Source organism: Manihot esculenta, chromosome 10 (genome assembly GCF_001659605.2).
Source record: "Manihot esculenta cultivar AM560-2 chromosome 10, M.esculenta_v8, whole genome shotgun sequence".
Classification (NCBI taxonomy): Eukaryota; Viridiplantae; Streptophyta; class Magnoliopsida; order Malpighiales; family Euphorbiaceae; genus Manihot; species Manihot esculenta.
This window is the reverse complement of record NC_035170.2, coordinates 3,161,944-3,187,358: the sequence shown is the minus strand read 5'-3', so window position 1 is coordinate 3,187,358 and position 25,415 is coordinate 3,161,944. Positions and strand designations below refer to the sequence as shown.

Here is a 25,415-nt window from a genome sequence, read left to right as displayed (position 1 = left end):
TTTCTATTTGAAATTTAAATTTTCCACAAAAATTTTATTAATTTTATTTATTTTTGTCAAATATAAATTTATTTATTTTTATAATTTACAATATTCTCATTTTTAAAGTAAAAAGTATGCACAATTTAAATTTTTGAATGGTTTGTGCTTCTAAATGGATTTTGCAGTGATCGCAATTCTAGTCGCATAGCAGCAAGCAATTACATTTTAGAGGTGATAAATAAATTTCAAAATTATGAATTGAAACATATTACTTCAATTGCTTTTGATTGATGGCAATAGCAAAACTTGTCCGGCAATGACGTAAGGCCGAAATGAAAATCTACTAACAAGAAGACAATGTTTAACATAAAAATGTAAACTAACACAGAGGAGGCAATAATACTTGAACTTTATCCGTTACTCGAAAAATATCAAAAGAATCCCTTAGTCAACTTCCTCAATTTTGGGACCTGCACCACTGCTGCCGCGTGCTGGAGGAGCATCATCGTCCATTCCGCCACCCATGTCAGCACCAGCACCTTGATACATCTTGGCAATTATGGGATTGCAGATGCTCTCAAGCTCCTTCATCTTGTCCTCAAATTCATCAGCCTCTGCAAGCTGATTGCTGTCTAGCCACTGAATGGCCTGTTCAATAGCATCCTCAATCTTCTTCTTGTCAGAAGCATCCAACTTTGAACTGATCTTTTCATCCTTAACAGTGTTCCTCATGTTGTAGGCATAATTCTCCAAGGCATTCTTTGCCTCAACCTTCTTCTTATGCTCCTCATCTTCAGATTTGTACTTTTCAGCTTCCTGTACCATTTTCTCAATTTCTTCCTTGGACAATCTTCCTTTATCGTTAGTGATTGTGATCTTGTTCTTTTGGCCAGTGGTCTTGTCCTCAGCAGACACGTTTAAGATACCATTGGCATCAATATCGAAGCAAACTGTGATTTGTGGAACACCCCTTGGTGCAGGAGGAATGCCTGAGAGCTCAAATTTTCCCAGCAAGTTGTTGTCTCTAGTTCTTGTTCTCTCGCCCTCATAAACCTGGATCAACACACCAGGTTGATTGTCTGCATATGTAGAGAAAACTTGTTCCTTCTTGGTTGGAATTGTAGTGTTCCTTGGGATCAGAACAGTCATCACACCTCCTGCAGTTTCCAGACCAAGGGACAGAGGAGTGACATCCAAGAGCAGCAGATCCTGCACCTTTTCATTGCCTTCACCACTCAAGATGGCAGCCTGGACGGCAGCACCATAAGCAACAGCTTCATCAGGGTTGATGCTCTTGCAGAGTTCCTTCCCATTGAAGAAATCTTGCAACAGCTGCTGCACCTTTGGAATCCTAGTGGAGCCACCAACAAGGACAACATCATGTACAGTGCTCTTATCCATCTTTGCATCTCTCAAACACTTCTCCACGGGCTCCATACACTTCCTGAAAAGATCCATATTAAGCTCCTCAAACCTGGCACGAGTGATGGTTGAGTAGAAATCAATGCCCTCATACAAAGAATCAATCTCAATAGTTGTCTGAGCAGTGGATGAAAGGGTTCTCTTTGCCCTCTCACAAGCTGTCCTCAATCTCCTAAGAGCTCTAGGATTTCCACTGATGTCTTTCTTGTTCTTCCTCTTAAATTCCTGAACAAAGTGGTTCACCATTCTGTTGTCAAAGTCCTCACCTCCAAGATGGGTGTCTCCAGCGGTGGCCTTGACCTCGAAGATACCCTCCTCAATAGTTAGCAATGACACATCAAAAGTGCCACCACCCAAGTCAAAAATCAACACATTCTTCTCACCTACGCTGGTAGCCTTTTTGTCAAGGCCATAAGCAATGGCAGCAGCAGTAGGCTCATTGATGATACGCATGACATTGAGACCCGCAATGACACCAGCATCCTTTGTAGCCTGCCTTTGAGAATCATTGAAGTAGGCAGGGACGGTGACGACGGCATTCTTGACGGTGGTGCCAAGGTAAGCCTCAGCAATCTCACGCATTTTAATGAGGACCATGGAAGAGATTTCCTCAGCAGCAAACTGCTTTTCCTCACCCTTATAGCTGACAACAATCATAGGCTTATCACCAGGTCCTGGAATAACCTTGAACGGCCAGAGCTTGATGTCACTCTGTACCGAAGCATCACTAAATCTCCTACCAATCAACCGCTTTGCATCTGCAATACATGACTTCCAATTACTAAACACAAACCGACATACAAAAAAAATGCAATGGGCAATGAAACAGGCAAGAAACAACAATAGTCCAAAATATTGTTCTCGATTAGCTAAGAAACCATTGCAGATTTAGACATATTAGTATGAAAACAGAGGCAATATCTTTTTTTTTATTGACAATTCACATAATTTAATCATTGCGTTGAATACGGTATACAAAACAGTCAGTTAAACGCATAAGATCACAACCCTAATCTACATTGCTTCATCAATTAAAACATAGAGTAACATAATCTTTTTCACCGTAGGATTGCAGATCGAAAACATCTGTCCTATCCTCTTAAATTTTGGATCTCATCTATGAGATCTCACCGTCTCAGACATTCGAAATCAAATCCTTGAATTTAAACGACGACGACCAATTGAATACTAAGTAAAAAAAAACATAAAAATAGACGGCCGATTTTAGATTTTTGCTCTCAGTAAAAAAAATACTCACCAAAAACGGTGTTGATGGGGTTCATGGCGACCTGGTTCTTGGCAGCATCGCCAATCAAACGCTCGGTATCGGTGAAGGCAACATAAGACGGCGTCGTTCTGTTGCCTTGATCATTAGCAATGATCTCCACCCTATCATGTTGCCAAACACCAACGCACGAGTATGTGGTGCCCAGATCAATTCCGATTGCTGGTCCCTCTCCTTTTCCGGCCATTATCGCAGATCACGAAAACGACGATATTTTAAAAGAATGGAGGCGGTATAAAAGATAAGGACAAGAGAATAGGGTTTCTTTTTGGAACTTGCCTTGAGTATGAAATTCCCTCCTCCAAGGGTCCTGGAATTTATAGGCTTTTTGTGCTTTGATTCTAGAATGTTCTGTGCTTACGGTAGGTGAGTCTGGATCGTCGATTTAAGATTTCGTCAACCGTTACGATTTGGTCGGTTTTTCCCTTTTTTCTTTGATTGGAAGTTTCCTTCAAGCAGTGTTTGGCAGTTTGCTAATTGCTATTTTTTTTCTTTAACAAGGTGAAATTTTAATCATTTAATTTATTTAAGAATATAATATAATGAGTATGAATTCATAACAAGAACGATAATATCACCCTTAATATCATTTTACTGAATAATAAAAAGTGATTTAAAAATATAAATCGGATAAGCAAACACTGCTTTAAATTTTATTTTTAACCAAGTCGAATTACCGTTACAGTTTGAACCCGAGTCCAGATCCGGACCCGGGTCATGCCCTTTCAGTAATTTCATCGAGCAATTGGCGGGCAACAAATCTAGGATTGAAAGAGTCATGAAACGCAACGAAGTCACCGAAATCAAAGTTCAATACAAGTACAATGTGCTATTATTATTCTTCCCCTATCCTTCCAAACTTAGCAACAATGTCTTTTTTTTTTAATTAATTTTCATTTTTTATTAAAAATTAAATAGTAATTATTCAAAATTATACTAAATTGGAAATGAACCGAAGAACTAAGTTTACACACTTATAATTAAGACATATTTTATAAAATTTAATATAAAATATATTTATAAATTCTAATACAATATATATATATAAATTTTAGGTGATGTCAAGATATACAACTCAATCAATAGTTATCGTGACGAGAATTTCTAAGGATGATATCCAAACTAGCTTTTATTTTTTTGGGTGGAACCACACATTTGTTGGAGGAGTTCACTGAGTGGATCACTGCCCTTAATTATCACAAAAAACCTACTAAACTTTCCAGCTTACTGCCACTAAACCTTCCAAGAAGAGTAAAATAAGTGTAATTCCACAACACAACAACACTCTCCTGAACCTTTCCAACTAACACAGCAACTGGAACAACAAGTTACTTGACATTTCTGAAAATGGTGACTTTTAGCTGCAAATTCTCACTGTTATTCAGCTCAAAGATGCAAACATCTCCCACTTTCAGTGAATTTCCCCTAACAAAAGCACTCCATCCATCAGTAAATTTTCCTTTGCCAAGTTGTGGATATAAATTCAGCTTCACAAGCCACCATCTATTCTCAATCTGCAACTTCACTTTCTCTGTGCTTTGCTTCATGTTGCTGATAAACTTCATAGGCACACACTGCACAGAAGTAGAAATTTGAAGAACGCTGTAATGGCAAAGGCAAACAAAAAAATTGATTCTTATCTACAGGTCATATCATTACCATGTTGGAATTCTCCACAGAGCCAGGCGAAATAACCACTTTGAAAAATGGATGCACTGAGGTGAAACTCTTGGCAGCTTCAATGGCTTCAGGAGAATTGCTTTCTTCATCTTTTAGTTTCTGCTTTTTGCCTGTAAGATAGTAGAAAGCTGAGTGAGTTTCTTGCAGACGTAGATTCAACGGGACAGTGAATGAAAAATTGCACCTCGGTGGTGTCGAAAAATGGTAACTTGAAACGTAGCTTTAGAACTCTTGATCATGATCAGTTCAAAGGCACAGACATCTCCAACTTCCAAGTGATTGTCTTTGGCAAAGTTCCTCCAGCCCTGACTAATTTTTGCCATTCTTTTCTCATTGCATGCTCTATTATATAAATAGAATTTAACAGGCCAACTTCTCCCATCCAAGCCATGCAGTGTGGCATCGCCACTTTGCCGCTTCTTGGGGAAATATTTCACGGCAAATCTTGCTTGTATATTCTAGCAAAAGCATTTAAACATAAAAAAAGAGAGAATAGTTATAAAATAAAAAAAAATTAAAAACATGAAAGATGGAATTAAAGCTCACCAATTTTACAGCTGGATGAACATAAGATGGCTGCATTGCAACCAGGAAAAAAGGATTTTTAGATTTGAAGTTAGTGCTAGCTCTACGAAGAGCTTCATTTTTTTCTTTAGCTTTCAGAGGTTTTTTCCTCAGAACAATCGTATCTGACGTTTGTTTCTGACCAGAAATTTCTCCGTCGACTCTCTTTCCTGCAAAATCAACTTCTTAAGCCCAAACTTCGAAAAAAAAAAAACAGTGTTCTGTAAGAGGAAATTCATACCTTCATCTTGTTTTCCAGGAAAATGCAAAGCTGTGTTTCCTGTGGGATTCTCAACCTTCATCATCTTGTGAGGCAGTGGGGATGGCAATGGTGATTTCTCTTTTCTTTTTCTGCATGGCATGAAGTCTTCCAAGGTTTCAGCAGAAGAATCTCTTGCAGTTTCTTGAATAATCTTTGGCTCTTGTATTCCTTCCAGGAAATCTCCATTAGTGACGACGTTGATGGGATAATCTATCTCAGATGCACTCTTGTCAAATATGATGACATTGAAATGGCAATTTCTCTTAGTATATTCAAACACTAAGAAGAATCCATGTGTTAGAGAGTAATACTCCAGAAATTCTTGCCAACCATTTTGTAACCAAATCTCATCATCCCATTTCTTAAGCTCCACTTGCCATGTTCTTCCACTTGGTACTTCAAGGACAACAGGACTTGACAGATCTTTGCCATATTTTCTTACAAACCTCCTAGGAATTCCCTGGGAAAAATTTTTGAAAAATTATTACAAGTAACGTAGTAATTCAAGAGAGATTAAGTGAGACTCTTACAAGCTTCTTGTCGTGAATGGTTTCATCAAGAATTACTTTGAAAAAATGGGGCCTGTCTGTTTCGAACATGTCTCTGTTGGAAAAACTAGCCATTTTTTGGAAGTTGGTTCCTCTTCTTCTTCTTCTTCTTCTTCTTTTTGGTTGTTGGCTCTTCTGATTGCGAATTTAAAGTTGTCCAATCTCAGTTAATCAGGCTTATGTCAGGAGGATCATAGTGGTTGAGATTCCTTATTTAATACTGATTAGCTCAATTGCTGCACGCAGCTTTGTTTCTGCAATTAATTAGCTAAAGATGAAAAATCAGATACTAAAAAAACAAAAAAAAACTAAGGGAGCATTTATTCAGCAGTATACCTACTCAAAATTTTCCCACCTCCCCTTTCATTCAGAATTCATTAGCAGATGTTACAGAGAAAATAATTACTCATCTGCTTGATGCGGACTTTCTTTTTTCTTCACTTTGTATTTCTCCCAGTGAATAATAGTCTGTTTTGATTAGCAGAAATCCATGTGACTTCTTAGTTTTGTCTTGTTATTACGTTGCAAAGCAGTCTCTTAGTATGCAAATGTGCAAGTGAAATTGTCTGGATAAAAAAATGTCCTTACGTCACTAACTTTGCTTCGTCTAGTTGAGAAGTTCTTCCCTTCAATTGGGTTAAAATTAATGTTGATAGGAGCGTCAATAGTTTTGCATGCAAAGCTCAAGACTCAGTTCATGTTTTAGACTCGTAAAAATTTATCAATAGAAAATATTTTTCTATTTTAATCTTTAATTTGAATTTTTAATTGTACAAGAGAATTTGGAGAGAAATTTAAAAGAGAAAATAAAAGAAATGAAATCTGATTTCTTTTGTGATGTTTCTAATGTTAACGATTTAAAGGAGAAATTAAGTTTCACTCTTAAAAGGAAGGAGGACAAATAACAATTATACTCTATATTTCTTCGATAGAACTTAATAATTTATTAGAGGTTTTTACTTTATCCAAATGTTTCAAGAATATTAACTCATAAACTAATAAAAGGAAAAAAAAAAAGTCCCCAATATAAATATCTATAATTAAAATTATTTAGATCAATTTAGATTATATTATTATAATTGATATCAAAACTATTATGAATATAAAATTATACGGAATTAATTATACTCTATATTTCTTCGGTAGAACTTAATAATTTATTAGAGTTTTTTACTTTATCCAAATGTTTCAAGAATATTAACTCATAAACTAATAAAAGGAAAAAAAAAAAGGAAAAAAAAAATCTCCAATATAAACTAGCAATAAAAGTCAAAATATCTATAATTAAAATTATTTAGATCAATTTAGATTGTATTATTATAATTGATATCAAAATTATTATAAATAAAAAATTATACAAAATTAGTGAGTGTGAAAAAAAAAGCTATTCATACGAGAAAAGAGAAAAAATGAAACCGTTTGAAATCTAACAAATTATAAAAATTAAAGATTCAATTACAATTTAATAATTATATTCGATTCAGTATATCAAAATTGCAATTAAACGTGGCCAAAAAAATTGTAGAATCCAACGACAATTTGATATGAGATTTAAAATCCCACATTATTCAGCAAAGCAAATGTTGTATAATTAATATATAAATTTTAATTTAAAAATTATTAAATAAGTTGAATTAATTATTTTAATTAAATAAAAAATAAATTTAAAAATTATTTAAATGAGTTTTAACCATATTTTACAATAACACCTTATTCACGTATATATGGGAAATAAATTGGACCATTTTTATGTGATTAGAAAATGTATTTTCCATTTTTTTTATTCTCCTTTCTCTTCATTTCTCCTTATTTTTTTCAAAATAAGAGAAATTTTATAATTTTTTTTTTCATTTATTTTCTTCATTTCTCCCCATCCAAATGATAATAAACAAAAATTAAGTCATTTTTAAAGTAAAATATAGACTTTAAAAATTATATTAATATCACTAAACTTTTTATATATAAATTTCTTAATATTTTTTATTTTTTAATATTATAATTAAATATAAAAATAATTCATTTTTTTACTTTTCACAAGTAAATGAAACTAAATTATTGAAGGTTTAGACTTTAAATCATGGGTAACTCTATTAAAACTTGGTTCATTAACAATTTCAAAGGTAGTGTTAAGGGACTGAATTACAAAAATTTAGTTCCTAAAATCCGTTACTAAATCAGCTAACTATTTTAAAAAAATTATATAAAATTCATATATTTATATAAAAATTACAAATAATTTAATATATAATATATGAAAATTTAAATATTTATAAGTATATAATACAGAGTACAATTCATTAATCTAATTTAATTTAGTGATTAAAAATATATAATTGTAGACTCTCAACAAAACAAATACATAATATAATTCAAGTATTTGCTTGAAAGGAAAAAAAAATATAAAACATACATAATATTGATCTATACTATAGAAATAATTAAGGAGTTTAAAATACTGAATCTTTAAGAATTCTAATTGAATAAAATTAAAATGCAAAGAATTTATTTATTTATTTTGAAAGATGAGTGCACAGGGACCATCAACCACTCCAGACCAACAGGGCCCAAGGCCCCAGAACAAGTAACCAGCCAACCATACAAGGCCCGTAGTTTCAACCCAAAAGACTCTTAGCTCATGGATCCCAGTACAGCATTAATCAGGATGATCCAAGCACGGGAGATGTGGCCTCGGCTGAGATAAAATTTTATAAGAATGCAATCCATCCTGAGTGGTGATCTTCTCTATGGAGCTTCTTCTCACTTAGTTAAGTATTCTCCTTCATGTGCATGTATTTTAGAAGGTAATTAATGTATCTTGGTTTTCAAAAGGTCGGTTAGGCTTGCTGTAGAGATTTTCAGAGATTTCTAATTGCTTTAATTTGGCTTGTATGATCGATCTTTTAGGGTTGAGAACACTAGTGCATCTCTTCTCTGCATTCTTCTTACCGCTTAGAGAAGCTTTAGCCATAGCGGTTATCGGTTGTGTTTAGCTTTTGATCCTTGGATGTGCTTGGGTACTTCTAGGTCTGGGTTGCCTACGTTTCCAATTGGTATTTTTTTTCTTCTCAACAACCACCTTTCTGTCCCTCCTTATCAGCATTTTCATCCCTTGTGGTGGCGTAACCAAAAAATTGCCCTTCCTCAATAAGCTATTTTTTTTGGGTTTCTGGGGTTGTGTCTATGCAATCTTTGCAGGCCTTAGCCCAGTATGGTGCTTTTATGCATTTTTAGCTTGTTGCTTTCTTTAGACTTAACGCCTTATGTATAATGCTTTGGATGTTAATATGTTGGGCTTGCTGGCATGGATATTGTATTATTGGGCCTATTGATATTATATTATTGGGCCTAGAGCTCTTTAAGTAATATATATTTACCTTAAAAAAAATATATATTATTTAATTTTTATATTATAAAAAAATTTATTAGTTAGTTTTTATATTTTAAAAAATATATTAAAATATTTAAGATATTTTTAAAAATTTATTAATTAGTTTCTCTATTACTGTAAGTCGTCAAATATTATAAAAAGTCTATAATGTCTTTAATATTAAAGAGGGACTAATTAGTAATTTTTTTTAAAAATCTAAACAATCAATTAATTAATTTTTTAAAACTATAAGAATTAAATAATAAAATATTTAACGGCTATATTTATCAGAAAAACTAACTAATAAAATTTTTAAATTTTAAAACTGAAAAATTAATTAATGAATTTTTATATATTATAAAAATTAAATAATAATTTTTTCAAAACAATAGAAACATAACACCAATTTTATTTTTTTAAATCTCTTCGTTTACTATGATTTATTTTTATTGAATTTTTACAAACGTGCAATAATTATTTTTTTTTCAATGAATTTTTCAAGGAGAAAAAGCTGAAGGAGAAAGAAAGGAGAGGAAGAGAAACAAACTAAGAATATTTAGAGAAATAAAATATAATCTCTCACCTTTGATCACGTAAACCTATTGATTTAACTAACAAATGGATTGAGGGCTGACTTTTTAAATGAAATTAAATATTAATGATTAAAATATTCAATTTTAAAAATTAAAAAATAAATTCATTAATTATGTTATATTTTATAGATTAAAATTTTTTATTTTTATTTTAAAATATCTTAGATTCAACAAAAACAACTGAGATTTTTTTTATAAAATATATATAAATGATGATTTAATTGATGAAAACGCGGAATTACTGTTTAATCAATTGCAATCAGAATTTGAAAATGAGAGATTAAAAGTGGGAACATAATATGGACAGAATCTGCTTAATATATACGGGGAAAGTTCAAATCTTCTTCCTAGAAGAATAAAAAGAGTAAGAATATTCTTTTCTTTTCTCTTTGGAAAGTTAATTATATATTTTTAATTTTGCTTAATTCAGATTTTAGTAATTGAATATGTAGGACATATTGATCCTTGCTTTTAGGCACAGTATGAGGTGTTAAGGAAAAAGTGACAAAATTCAATTGCTATTGAGATTTTATAATTTTTATTTGTGTAGATAATATTAGATAAATAAAACATAAACAATTGAATTAATAGTTAAATGTTCATTATTCTTATCATTAAAAATTCATTATATAAAAATAAAAACTTAAATTATGTGAATTACATTCATTATTCTTCAAACATGATTTTATTTTCTTTGAAAATTAAAAAAATTATAAATTTAAAGAATGATTCTTTTATTTCAAACAATCAAAATTTATAAAATATATATATATATATAATAACAAATATTTTTCTGATAAAAGGTAAAGTCAATTTAAGTTTTTGATATTTATTAAGATATTTATATATAAATTTATTAATAAATTTTATTTTTTAAATTAAAATTAAGATATGAAAAACAAATTATCTTGTTTGAAAAACATTCTACTAAAAAAATATTTTTTACAAAAAAATATTTTCTAAATATAAGTAATTTTTCCTAAATAAACGGAGTGTTGATTTTCAACCAGCTCTTGCAAGAATCACACTCTTGTTCAATTGCTTAATATCCTATGTAAAAGCGTGTGTAAATAATCAACCATCATTCAAACGTTTCATATTGTTGAGTCTTAAGTCATCCATCCTCGTTCAAAGGTTTCACATTATGGATTCCCAAGTCTATTAGTATTTAGACTTAATTTTAATTAATAAAATTAAAATTGAGTAAAAGGAAGAAATTTACTTTTTTTATATATATATCATTTAAACTTGTGTGAAAATATTTAAAAAATGTCAGGTATATTGATATCTTTTCCTATCATATTTTTATTTGTTCCTAAACTTTTTAGGAGAGAGTGATTAGTTGGCTATCAGTGATATGATATATGATATCTAAGCCCAGTTGGCTACCGTAGACTTATTAAATTTCTAGATTGTGTCTTCACTTTTTACAGACATTACTATAATTATGTAATTATAGTTTTACCTTTGAAATAAAATAAATAATTTGTTCATTAAATATTTTTGCTTAGTTGCTATGTTGGTGTGCTTATATTCCTGTTATTATTTGATGATGATATTTTTACATCATATTAGTTGTTTTTTTGATTTGTACGAGAATAGAATAAGAGATTTTCAACTAAATATTCCTTTAAGTAGGTGAATGTAGATGAATGTCTAAATATTTCGATTGACTTGATTTGAAAAGAGTTCAAACTAAATATCCTATAATCTCGTACAAGTATCCAAATAAATTTGAATTTGTAACACCATCCATCTCAACTTTTTAACTTATATCTTAAATTAAGGATGAAAGAAGTTTGATTCTGATTTAAGAAGAAATCAAATTGCTGAGAAGTCAAGTCCATATGGAACTTTGAATTAGGGTGTTGATTTAGCAAATTGGTAAAATAAGTCATTATACTTTTTCTTTTGTAATTAAAAAAGAAAAATATATATTAATAAATTTTAACTAGTGATATTAACATTGTCTTGAAGGGAAATATTAATTATTTTTTAACTTTACTAATACAAATTAAATAGTATAAATAATTAAAATTATAAATATTAAATAAAGTTATCATTTTTAAGAAGAAAAAAAGTGGGGCTGGCTAAAGAGGAAAGACCAATAACAAGGGTTGTTTATTGCAGGTTGAATGGACCACACTGCTTCTTTACTTTGCATTTACAAACTATACAGAATCATCAAACATGCTATCATCTTTTTCAGCCTTCCCTACTCACCATATTCATTATTTTTCCACCAATTAGACTTGATTTATTATCCCAACTATTATTTTCAAATTTAATTCAAATCGAGTTAAGTTAAATTTTTAACAAGCTTAATATACATACAATATGTATTTGATATAATTTCATTACGATATCAAAATATATATGAAAACATCAACATAAATCATCATGCGAATAAATGTAGTTATGAAAAGGTAATCATGCTCTAATACTAACATCAAATATATACAATAAAGTTTAATAATTATAATATGAAAATTAAACATATAATAAAGATTGCATTAAAATTGAGATTTAGGATCATTGTACAATTCTAATCCATTAACAATATTACATATCCATTATTGAATCATAACATAAAAGATTCCTATGCAAAACTCTAAGACTCTCTCTTGACATTGAACTTGCAAATGAGAGGGTTAGGGGAAAGGGTAAACTATGTGGATAGTTGAGTGAGTAGAAATATGGTATAAATTATTTTAATACAAAACCTGCCCAATGCATCACATTACAAATAATTCATACTAAGATGTTTTTATCACCAATAATTATATATATTTTTAATAGTGTCCAACGCACGATAGGTATTTTTCATGACTTCCTCTTAAACAAACATAAATATGTAGTGTCAGAAGCATAAAATGACTAAACTGATATTTCTTTTTTAGAAAAGTATTTGTCCCATTTTCTAGTATTTAAAACACAGAGAAAAATTATATAATAAAAATTATTGATTTTTCTTTTTTTAAAAAATATTTTTCACATTTTTTAGTATTTAGAATATTGAGAAAAATCAGATAATAAAAATTATTTTTCTAATAAAAATAAATTATTTTAAAGAAATTAACTTCTTTTTAATGGAGGAAATATTTTTTTATTTTGAAAATCCTATTACCATTTTATATATAAATTTATTAATAAATTTTATTTTTTAAATTAAATATAAACAATAAAAATTTGCTAAAAAATAATTTTTTTAGGAAAGCATTATTCAATAGAGACATGCGAGTTTCAGAAGATGATTGGTAAAAACAAACACTCAAATTTCCAAAGCAATGGGTATTTACTAATGGGGTTACTACTTAAGACTTTGCATATAATTCCAACAAATTTGCAATTTATCAAAGGATGTGTTATTTGTACTTATAGTTTTTTTTTAATATAATTTTTATTCATCAAATTCAGAAAAAACTTAAAATAATAGATATATACTAACTCAGATCAACAGGTCATCTCAATACACCCAACATAGGATAAAAAGTATTAAGTGAAAAAACATGAAATAATATCAGAAGATAGGATATTACTAAAAAAATCAAGATAAAAGGACAAGAGGGTTGGACTAGCGTAAAATACTGCTTCTCTAGCTAACAAATGGACATATGAGTATTTACTTGTTGACTAATCTAAAACAAGGACTAATTAATTAGACCTGTGTTGAAAAAATATACCTATAATCATAGTCAAGTTGACCAAATTCAAACATATTCTCTTTATCAGAGAGGACAACATCAATTATAAGTTTTGTATCTAACTCAATATCGACATGATTTATATTACAATTAGAAATTCAGAAAAGAGTTGCATGCAGAGTCTGTGCCTCCTCAGCTATCTTGGATTGATTACTACCCTGGGAGTGGCCAAAACAAGTTGAAATGAACAAACTATAGTTTATTACAAATAATAGCACCATAACTAATAGTATTAGAAAGTGAAAAAAACTCATTAATCTACATTATATTTAAGTCTCCCAGGGTAAGGAACAGACCATTAAATATTCAAAGAAGGTTTAAGCGTAGAACTCACTACACCTGATCTCTAACACCCAAAAAAAAAAAAAAAAGAAAAGAACTTTTATTATACAAATATCATTAATCTATTATTCACTTGGTCTACTTCTACTAGAATAGTAAAATTTCAAATAAAACTTAATTAACAAATTCTTGAATTGATTCAAATGGGGTTGAGCACAAACCTTAGAATTTCCAAAATATTCTACAAGCTTTACTTCTCTACTCTTCCTTTTCTTTCATTTTGGAACTTCCACTTTTCCTTTCCACTTCTTTCAAATCACAAATTAGGTTATGGAACAAATGAAATGACTTATATTCTTGGATAGAAAAATAATTTGGTTAACGATGTTTATTACAGTGTATTGATAGTTTTTGTCCTTTGTTTAAATGTATAAATTATTCAAAGTCTGGCCCTAGTGACTTTGGTGTGTATTGTGAGTTAGTTTAAGGGTGTGGCATGCCGTATATAGATCTTGCAGTACTGCACTACAGTTACACTGATTCTTGGGATACAATGAGGTATCCTACAATTATAGAATCGGCTTTTGAGCCATACAGTTATTTGACACTTTGTGCCCTACAGTTACAGTTTTCTTATCTGACTTAACAGTCCCATTTAAATTTATAGGGGCCAACAGAAAAATAATAAATAAATAAAAGTATTAAGAGAGAATAAAACTTGTTACATGATGAAGGAAAAAAAGAAAAAAAAGATTAGGAAATTAAAACATATATATATTTGTGAATTAATAATATGATTTGGACTAGATCAAATTATTTGTTATATAGTTATCAATCATTTGTTTGAATTACTGTTATTACATGAATTTTGATTTAAATGTTTTATTCATAAATAAAGAGGTTGAGCACCACTAAGCAATTTGCTTAGCGCGTAGAAATTTGTTTTTCCTCGCGCAGGCTGTAGATTCAAGAAACAGTAGAGCAAGATCTGCATCAATCCAGTTAGAGTTACATCATTATTGATCTTGGGCATATTTTGTAAATTTTATATGAATTTGAGTTTAAAAATATGGCATGTACATAAAGATTTAGAGATAAATGTGTATATGGTTTGAATTAGATGTATTTGAATATGTTAATGTTGATGTAAATATTAGTTAGTAGTATAAGTTTTTGTGTTGAGATTAATGAGATGGTTTATGAAGTGTTTGATCTGGATTGAAATTGTGTTGATGTTGAAAGGAGTTTGGGGGTTAAGGTTGAAATTGATAGAAGTGTGATATTACTAGTCACAGGTGGAATTAAGTCCATATTTTAGAGGAAACTCTGCCGAATTTTCGGTGGAAAAATAAGAGAATTGTTGCATAATGTAATATCTCCGGCTCAGTTAATTAAATAACCGGGTAGGGGGTGTTACATGATCGTATTTGAGTACTTTTCCAAGCCAACAACAACTCCACTGCATAATGAATAATCCATTGAATATGACATTTTCTATTCCATAAATAATGTTCATGTTGTTCCATAAGCTCGAAAGAATCATGCATACTCTGCCCTGTAAAGAGATATCAGATAAATCCATTATAAAATGAAATAAATCAATCATGTTAGACATAGATTGTAAAGAGATATGCAAATCCATACCATAATATGCCCACATTCAGTAGTTATAGAACAAAAAAAGTAAAACATGAAGATCATACTTTATCATGCCACACGTGTTACAACCTAGACTAACATTCAAACCTCTATCAATCAGATTCACATTGGAATGAAGGATACTTCGTAAAGCTCTCCACATAAAGTTTCTTATCTTTGGTTGTACATGCAACTTCCATTACTTATGTCATGAACCTAGATTAACAAATTAGTCTAGATTCTCCTTAAGACCGGATAATAAATGATAATCTGATTTAACTGGATATATTTCATTTTTTGTATGGTGCCACACAAGGTAACCAATTTGCCTAGAGAAACAAATTAGTCTAGATTCTCCTTAAGACCGGATAATAAATGATAATCTGATTTAACTGAATATATTTCATTTTTTGTATGGTGCCACACAAGGTAACCAATTTGCTTAGAGAAACTCAAAGAAATACGAGAAATACAATCAACATCACTAGGCAATGAGAGATCAGATAATAATTATAAGTCTAGCATGTACCATTCTCATTTATCAAACCCGATACACTAAAATCTCAATCCCTCAATACATGGAGTGTCCACAAAAAAACCATTATCTCTATTAAGCCATGGATCACCCTAAACTTTGATCATTTAACTATTTCCTACTCTCCACATGGTACCAATATTCAATAAATTCCTAGCCTACAAAATACTCTTCCAAACAAAACTTGAGTTAAACCCTTCAATTGCATCTAGAAAATCAACTCTAAGAAAATACATGGAGTATCCACACAAAAAAACCATTATCTCTATTAAGCCATAGATCACCCCAAACTTTGATCATTTGACCATTTCCTACTCTCCATATGGTACTAATATTCAATAAATTCCTAGCCTACAAAATACTCTTCCAAACAAAACTTGGGTTAAACCTTTCAATTGCATCTAGAAAATCAACTCTAAAAAAATATTTAGTTTTGAGAATACAAAAAGGAAGAGAGTCTTGATTGGAAACTAGTCTCCAACCTTGCTTGCCAAGCGTAGCCAAATTAAAGAACCACCTGAGATTTCAGAAACCCAAACCCCCCTTTCCTTTACTAAAAAGCATCTTATTCTATGATAACCAATGAATCATTCTTTTATCATGACATTGAGAACCCCACCAGAAGGAGTTCATCATCCTTTCAATTCTTCATATAAGGAGATAGGTATAGCAAACACACTCATAACATAGGAGGGAATAGCTTGGGCTACAAATTTAAGCAAAATTTTCTTACCAACTCTAGACAAAAACTTGCCATTCCAACATTTCACCCATTTTCATAGTCCATCCATAAGAAAGGAAAAAAACTCTTTTTTTTTTACTTCTACCGATTAAAAATGCAAACCTAAATATCTTCCTTAGTCTAGAGGATTAGTAACAACTAAAGCTAAATAAACATAGGCTCTATTATCACTGGTATAATTAGAGCTAAAAAAGATACTTGATTTGCCAAAATGGTTTGACCAGAAGCACACTCATAAGTCACCAAAATTTCCTTCACATGCCCACATTCCAGAACATCTGCTTTAAAAAAGAAAAAAACTATCATTAGTAAATAACATATGTGAAACTGCAAGAGCTCTATGATATACCAGTGTACTATGAATTAAACCCCATTGTCCAGCATTGTGGAAAAGAGCCGATAAGCTCTTTGAAGATAATATAAACAAATAGGGACTTAGAGAATCCCCTTGAGTCAACTCTATTTTAGGCACAAGATGACCAAATTCATCACCATTCAAAGCGATATTGTATCTAATCGTAGAAACACACAACATAATCAAATCAACCTATTGATTACTAAAACCCAACTATAGCATAACAAATTAAAATAGTTCCAACCAACTCTATCATAAGCGTTGCTAATATCAATTTTAAGAGACACCTCCCCTTTCTTCCCCTTTGTTTTCCATTTCATACAATGAATAAGCTCAAACGCAACAATAACATTATCTGTAATCAATCTACCAGGTACAAAAGCATATTGAGAAGAGGAATAATACCAAGTAAAAGTAATTTTAGACAATTTGCATAACAAATTAAAATAGTTCCAATCAACTCTATTATAAACGTTGCTAATATCAATTTTAAGAGACACCTCCCCTTTCTTCCCGCTTGTTTTCCTTTTCATACAATGAATAAGGTCAAATGCAACAATAACATTATCTGTAATCAATCTACCGGGCACAAAAGCAGATTGAGAAGAGGAACAATACCAAGTAAAAGTAATTTCAGACAATTTGCAAGGGCTTTTGCTAGTATCTTATATAAGACATTACATAAAGAAATGCTCTCAAGTTTTTTAACTCATTTGTATTTTCTTTTTTTTGAGCAAAAATAATAGTAGAGTCATTAAGAGTGTAAGAAAAATTACTATTCTCTATCCATTCTTGACAAGAAACTACCACAAAATCGCCAATGATATTCCAAATTTTTTAAAAGTATGTAGGGTTCATACCATCAGATCCTGAAGTCTTATCCGGGTGTATATGAAACACTGCCCTATGAAACACATCAACCGAAAAAGGAGCTAAAAGAGCATCATTATCACAACTAGTAACTACTGGCTTGAGTAAAGCAACTACACCTGAATAATCACCATTTAAATCAAAAAAGAAAATTAAAAAAATAATCAACAAGTAGATTTCCCATACCATCCTTATCACAGACCCGGTTTCCATGGGAATCAAGTAGAAAGTCAATATGATTAGTTCTTCTACAAGCTAAAGTCTATGTATGAAAATATTTTGTATTCCTATCCCCTTCCGTAAGGCAGAAATTTTTTGATAGCTGTTTCCAAAATATTTTCTCATCTTCAGCCCATTTTCAATATAAACAAAAATATCATCATCCTTATCCCTTATATTTTCCAGTTTTGTATGAATGAGATTAGCCTCTTTACGAAAATTACTACTAAATTGCTTAATCTAAGCAATAAGATTCAGCGCATAAAAGCTAATTATCTCGTTAATACTCTTACTTATAGATTTCTCCAAACATTTATGATCAGGTCATAGATTAATTTTTAATATTTGATCATTTATAAAAGTGTAATTATTTAATTTGTAAGATTAATATAAAATATAACTTTTAAAAAGTATATCATTTTCTACCTTATAAAAATTTTATTATTTTTTTTGCAAACAAACAAGGTAATAATAGAAATGCACTCTCAGGCTTAGCCTGATGGTAAGTGCATCCGGTTAAACCTGATAGATCTCAGGTTCGAATCCCCCCATCCCCCATTTCAAAACAAAAAAAAAAAAAAAAAAGGTAATAATAGAAATTTCTTTTTTTAATGATTGATCAGCACCGAAAATCTATGTGATGAATAAGATAAATGGTTGATATTTGATGTGGGAAAGTGATCAAATGTGAGCTACTGCATGAAGTAAACTAATCTTAGCCTCATGTTTGATGTGGGGAACTTAGAATTGGGGATGGCGACTGCTGACTACCAAGCTTTTTTCACCCACCCAGGGAGAGATGGGGCTGTGCATATGCACATATATATATATATATGTTCATGCACATTCTTGGTACCTAAACTGTACAGACAACAATAGTTTTAGTGGGACCCAAAACCATCTGACGTGGCACGTGGGAAAAAGCAATCATCCTCCGACCTTGAGCATCTGATGCCGACTAGTCTTTCCCCTCCACATCCGGTGGTTTGTCCACCACCACCATCCTTATGTCTTCTTCTACTTCGTTTTCTTAATTAGCTAGCTCTAGTGAAGGCGACTTTACTTAACAATTTGGAAACTTTAATTAATAAAAAAATTAAAATTGAACTTTTTTTATACTTTGATCGGCAGTTGTCAATTCATGCCAGTATCTTTCCTAACTCTGGCGGCAGTGATTTGCGAAATTTGATGATGCTTCCATCAGTTTGTGGGTCTGCAGTCACAACTTCCACTCAGTCCAGTGTTGCATGTGATTGACAGACATTCTGCCCTTCGTGATCTAAAATGCTAGGTTACTTGCATGTTTAAGTCTTCTCTCCTTGTTCTTCAGTTTGAGTACATGACCTTTTCGGCTGCCGTAGCTGGAGAAGTATTTTGGTAGCCTTGATTCCGGATAACACTGGTGGCCTCCCTTTGGTTCCAGCTAGTAGCAGTGGCCAATTTGGTTCTAGAGAAGGAGAGTGGTGCTCTAAGAAAATCATCGTGGTTGAGTAATGATTATTTTTTTACATTTTTTTATTATATAGAAAAATTGAAAAATATAATTTTTAAAATAGAAAATACAGAGATAAACTTTATATAAATAAAATATGATTTTTAATAATTAAAATATATATTTAAATATGCATGAATTTTTTTATTTCAAATTAATATAAATGCATGGATTTTTTATTTTAAATTAATATAAAAATTAAGACGGAGAGTATTAAAAACAAATTAAATATATTTTCTATAAAAAATTATAATTTGAATATATTTTCTAATTTTTTAAATTGAAAATAAATTTCAATATTGCATGAAATGAATGCATTTTTTTTCATTTTTTTTAAAAATAAAATAAAGAAAATAAAAATAAAACTGAAAATTAGAAACATGAAATTATTTTTTATAACTAAATGCACCCTTAAAATTTTTTATTTTTTTAGGCTTTAGGCTTAATTTTGTTTATAATGAGTTTTGTAATTTTTCTAGTTTATAAATGAAATATTTAATATTTTTGAGAAAAAAAAAAAGAATAACGTAGAACATAATGCAAGTCATTTTACTTTTTGAATTAATATTAAAAAAATAAATAAAAATTATGAAAGAGAGAAAATAATTAATATTAAAAAGCGACTAAAATTACCGTCAAAATAATATTATTTTACCATATTTTCCCTTTTTAAAAAAGGAGATTATTCTGCCACAATCAAGGGCATATGGGATTCAAATTCACGAAAACTGATTTTCAAAGATAATGAAAGTTAAATTACACATATTCTCTTTAAATAAAATTTTCAATTTAATTAACTTTTGGCTTCTTGGTGGTTTTATAACTAGTTTACAATATTCATATACTTTATTTTTTAATACCACTATTTTTTTTAAATTAAAATGTTCTTTTTTTTATTAATTATCAAATACTTTAGAAATATTGTGAAAAAATTTGAATGCATCATTTTGTAAATTTTTATATTTATAATTAAAATTTTTAATTTTTAAATTTATTAACTTTTTAAATTAATTAATTTTGATCAAATTTAAATTCTAATTAATTAAATTGCTTATTTATGTGGTTGAAATTTGATTAAAATTAATTTAAATTTTTTTTATAATTATAATAAAATTGAGAATTTTTTATTTAAAAAATTAAAAATTTTGACTACAAATTTATAATTTTTTAAGTTAACACGCGTTAGAAATATATATTAAAATCATAGCTTGCTATTTGGTTTTGAATTTTCTGCTTAATTAAAATAACAGAGATATGACCAAACACATTCATTTGTCAAATTACTAGTTCAATCACCGTACTAATCTGTGACCCACGCGGGCCCCATATTTAATTTTTTATTATTATTATTATTATTATTATTATTATTATTATTATTATTATAAAATTAAAATTTGAAGTATTTTATTAAATAAATAAAATATTTTTAAATTATTATTAGCGGGTCACTTCTTTAACAATAAAAGTTTAACAGAACATTAATTTTTTAATATTTTTTGTATTTTATAAGAATTGATTTTTATTGATATTAAAAATGAGTCAAACTAAATCTTGACCGACTAATTGATAGGTCTCCCATGAAAATCTGCTTTGCTTTTAATATTAGGAAGAAATTTAAATTAAATAATATCCCATATTTAAAATTATTATAAAAAATTAATTTTTTATTATATATAATAATTTATTTATATAATTATAAGCTTATTAAAGATAATTAAATTTTTGTTTTAGATCATGACAACGAAATGTATAAATATTTAAATTACTGCAATTTTCTTAAATTTATTATATAATAATATCTACATCCATTGATTTGATAGATATAAAAGAATTTTATACTCTATTTATTTTTAAAAAATATAAAATTAAATATTAATAAAAATACTGATATATTTTCTTCATTTCATAATTTTTATTTACTTTATTTATATATATATATATTAAAAATATAATTTTTTTATTATTTTTCTAATTATATCTATTTTAAAAATATTAAATTTTATTATTATAAACTCTCATTAACTTTTAAAACAGGTAGAATTTATATTAACTTTACAAAAATATTTTATTTAGATTGCAGTATAAAATTTTTCAAGTTGAATTATAATTCAAACATATAAAAATACATCTAAATTTTAATTATTTATATAATAATAAATATAAATAAATGAATTTATATTCAACCTATCATAAATTAAAAAATATATAATTATATAAAATAAATTAATTTTACTAATATTTATTTAAATTGTGATAAAGTGAGTTTAATTAAAGAATTTTTTATAATTCAAAATCATGGCCAACCATTTCTTGGCTTGTGGTAGGTGAGCCTGAATTTGAAATATCATAATCCATAAAGGGCAAATAAAGCATTTCCTTTCAATAATCTACGTAAAGGAACGATACCATATATATAATATTAAAAAAATAAAAGAGAATTACATATTTAATTTCCATGCAAACGATTTTTTAAAATAATAATAATAATAATAATCCGCCAGGAGATGGGACCCACAAACAAAGGTACATTCGACAGTGACACTCCCACCCATGACTGTCCCCACCAAGACCAACTTTTTTTCCTTTTTAATTCTTTTTTTTTTTATCATTTTAATTTATTTAACTAACTCTACTTTTTTATTATTATTATTATTTCTGTCTTTTAATTAATAAGTAAAAATGTATTTTATTTTTATTCATCTTAAATTAAATGGTAATTTTATTTTATTTTTTTAAAATTAACTATTAATTTATTGATATATCTTTATTTAATATACATTAAAGATAAAACACAATAAAAATAATTTAATAAATTGTGCTATTTAATATTTCATAAATAATATAAATGAAAAATTAAATTTATTACTTTAAACTATGTTAATTTATAAAAAATACTATTTAGTGTATATGGTTTTAAGAAAAATATCAATTAATATTTTATTTTAAAAAATATATTAAAATATTTTTTAGTATTAAAAAATTTATTAATTAATTATTTCTTTAATTTTAATTATTAAATATTTTACTATTTAATTTCTGTAATATTAAAAAATTTATTAATTAATATATTTATTAATTATTACTCTTTATTAAGAAGATTTTAAACTTTTTAAATATTTAATATTAAAATTAATAAAATAAATTAATTAGTAGTTTTTTAAAAACTTTAAAGATATTTTAATTTATATTTTAAAAATTAAGATTAATTAATGAGTTCTTTTACATTAAAAAATTAAATAGAAATTTTTTTTTATATTTTAAATTCATATAAGATAAAAACAAGAGTATTTGTAGAGTGTAATTATTAAATTTAACTTAGGGTTCCATTCTCTACTGTCTGAATTACATGCATGGCCACTATCTTTTATATATTATAATTTAATGGCCACTGTAAAACAGTATAAAAAGAAGCTTACAGGTTAAGAAAATGGCTTCATTTCATTCTTTTCAAACCCTAAAAATTTAATAAAACAAAAAGAAAGAGAGAGAGAGATAGAATGAACACACTTCCACATACTTAACAAAGACTCTCCTTTATCTTTCCATCTCCACTCGGCTCTTTCATTCTTTCTTTCTCTCTGCAACTCTCTCTTCTTGATGTGATTCTCCACCATATCTCTCTCAAAGAAAAAAAAATAAAAAGCAGCAAAAAAAAAAAAAAACAACAACCCCTTAACCTTTACAAAAGAAAGAGAGGATTAAAGCTTAAGCACCATGGTCTTCTCATCCATTCCAGTTTATCTAGATCCACCCAACTGGGAGCAGCAGGTAAATTTTCTTTCTTTCTTTCCTTTGGTTTTTTTCCATTTTCTTTCTATTTGCTGCATAGCTTCTTCACCAGAAAAAGCCAAGCAAAAGATAAATAATATTCCTACATACTTTTATTTTAATCTTCTCCTGAATATACCATATAGTTGATCTTTCTTTCATTTTTTGTTTTCCCCTCTGATTTGCAGAATCAGCAACCGGGAGCTGGCGGGGAAAACCCTCAACTTCCACTGCCACCTCCGCCTCCTGGAGGTGGCGGTGGCAGCTCTGGAGCAATCAGGCCTGGTTCTATGGCTGAACGAGCTAGACTGGCTAAGATTCCACAACCTGAGACAGCCCTTAAATGTCCGAGATGTGAATCAACAAATACTAAATTTTGTTACTTCAATAATTATAGCCTTACTCAGCCTCGCCACTTTTGCAAGACTTGCAGGCGATACTGGACCAGAGGAGGTGCACTAAGGAACGTACCAGTTGGTGGTGGATGTAGAAGAAATAAAAGGAGTAAAGGAAGCAGTAGATCGAAATCTCCAACTAAAGCTGGGTCTAGCTCCACTAGTGGACTTGTTTCTAATAGTTGCACTACTGATATTATAGGGCACATGGTCCATCCACCACCACAATTGCCAATCCTGCCGCCTTTACATCATCTTAGTAAATATAACTCCACGGAAATCGGGCTAAATTTCTTCGGAATTCAGCCTCCAGTGGCGGCAAAAAGTGCTGGTGGTATGGAGTTTCAGATTGGAAGTACAAGTTCAGGTGGTGCTGGTGGGTCTTTATTATCTACTGGGCTTGTTGATCAGTGGAGATTGCAACAAGTGCAGCAATTCCCCTTCTTTGCTAATTTAGAACCACCAACTGGGTTGTATCCATATGAAGGTGAAGGGATTGAGCCACCAAATTACGTTGGTCAGCTTCGGTTGTCTAAGCCATTGGACAGTGGGGTTACTCAGTTGGCTTCAGTGAAAATGGAAGACAATCAAGGATTGAATTCGTCGAAGAATTTTTTGGGTATTTCAGGAAATGATCAATATTGGGGTGGCAATGCATGGACTGATATTCCTGGGTTCACTTCCTCTTCCACAAGCCATCTCTTGTGATCTTCAAGCCTCCACCCAAAATCTTGGCGTTTTATAATTCACTTAATTGATACAGGTTCCACAAAAAGATAAATCGACTCACCAAAGACAAAGATTTCCAAGCTTGACACTAACTTTGCAAGTTTCCAATCGATCCCAAGAGTCTAAATTCAAGAAGATGGTGATAAATGGAAGGCTATGGATGGATGAAAGAACTTGCCTGGCTCTCTTTCTCATGATCTACTCAAAGTTAGAAATGGTAGGCTTCTAGTCTTCGAATTTATTTGCTTGTTATTTTGTATGTTTACAGAAGTAGAGTTTATATGTATTCATGGAGTTGGATATATCTGACATGAATGGCTTATTTTACTATAAATTTGATCAATGCACTGTGCTAAATGATTTTCCTTGAAATGATATATGTGAGAAAATTTCCCTTAAGTTCTTTAAAAAAAAAATCCCTGCTGGAGTCAAGTCAATTATTATTTAAGTAATTATCCACATATTGCCAATTAATCATTGGTAGAACACAACGTGTGCACAGATCTTTACTTTGTCGAGATTTCTTTTTTTTTTTTTTACTCTTTTATTTTTTGAAAAGCCCACATGCTAGAGTAGCAGAGGAATTCAGTCTCATATGCTTAAGTGAAACAAGCTGCAGAATTGACTAGCTTCACTAATTTCATGAAACATTGGACGATCCATACCCTGCAACCATCTCTTTCTTGTGAATAAAGAGAAAGTTTAGAACCCTAAGAAAGTGTAGAACTGTAAGTGTACTCATGATTTCACCATGCTCGATCTTTTTACGCCAAAACACAGCAAGCAAGTTAAATCTTTTTCTGGACGATTTCTGAATGGTTCTGTACTGCTACTGTTTCATTTGTCTGATCTTTCAAATGGGTTGTTTAATCACAATCAAACTTGAATTGGGTCATTGTCAATCTCAGTTCCTATGATCATCTCCTTAGGAAATTTCAAATTCCCAGAAGTTTCTCGATTGGTCTTAGAAATTCTTTTTTACC

At 29.7% G+C, this 25,415-nt stretch overlaps 3 protein-coding genes across 3 annotated transcripts; 1 reads left to right on the top strand and 2 right to left on the bottom strand.

Annotated features, from left to right (window-relative positions):
- Positions 1–233: 233 nt before the first annotated feature.
- Positions 234–2,984, bottom strand: LOC110624669 (heat shock cognate 70 kDa protein 2). Its single transcript, XM_021769890.2, has 2 exons — positions 2,663–2,984; positions 234–2,162 (listed from the first exon to the last, which is right to left on the bottom strand). Exons 1-2 carry the CDS (start codon positions 2,874–2,876, stop codon positions 427–429), a joined length of 1,950 nt encoding a protein of 649 aa, XP_021625582.1. The 5' UTR covers positions 2,877–2,984; the 3' UTR covers positions 234–426.
- Positions 2,985–3,836: 852 nt separating this feature from the next.
- Positions 3,837–5,836, bottom strand: LOC110623877 (B3 domain-containing transcription factor VRN1). The gene is made up of 6 exons (XM_021768892.1): positions 5,726–5,836; positions 5,175–5,655; positions 4,916–5,103; positions 4,554–4,827; positions 4,349–4,479; positions 3,837–4,263 (listed from the first exon to the last, which is right to left on the bottom strand). Exons 1-6 carry the CDS (start codon positions 5,816–5,818, stop codon positions 4,018–4,020), a joined length of 1,413 nt encoding a protein of 470 aa, XP_021624584.1. The 5' UTR covers positions 5,819–5,836; the 3' UTR covers positions 3,837–4,017.
- A 17,151-nt stretch (positions 5,837–22,987) lies between these two features.
- On the top strand, positions 22,988–24,804 carry LOC110624383 (dof zinc finger protein DOF3.6). Its single transcript, XM_021769480.1, has 2 exons — positions 22,988–23,308; positions 23,497–24,804. Exons 1-2 carry the CDS (start codon positions 23,255–23,257, stop codon positions 24,409–24,411), a joined length of 969 nt encoding a protein of 322 aa, XP_021625172.1. The 5' UTR covers positions 22,988–23,254; the 3' UTR covers positions 24,412–24,804.
- Positions 24,805–25,415: the final 611 nt, after the last annotated feature.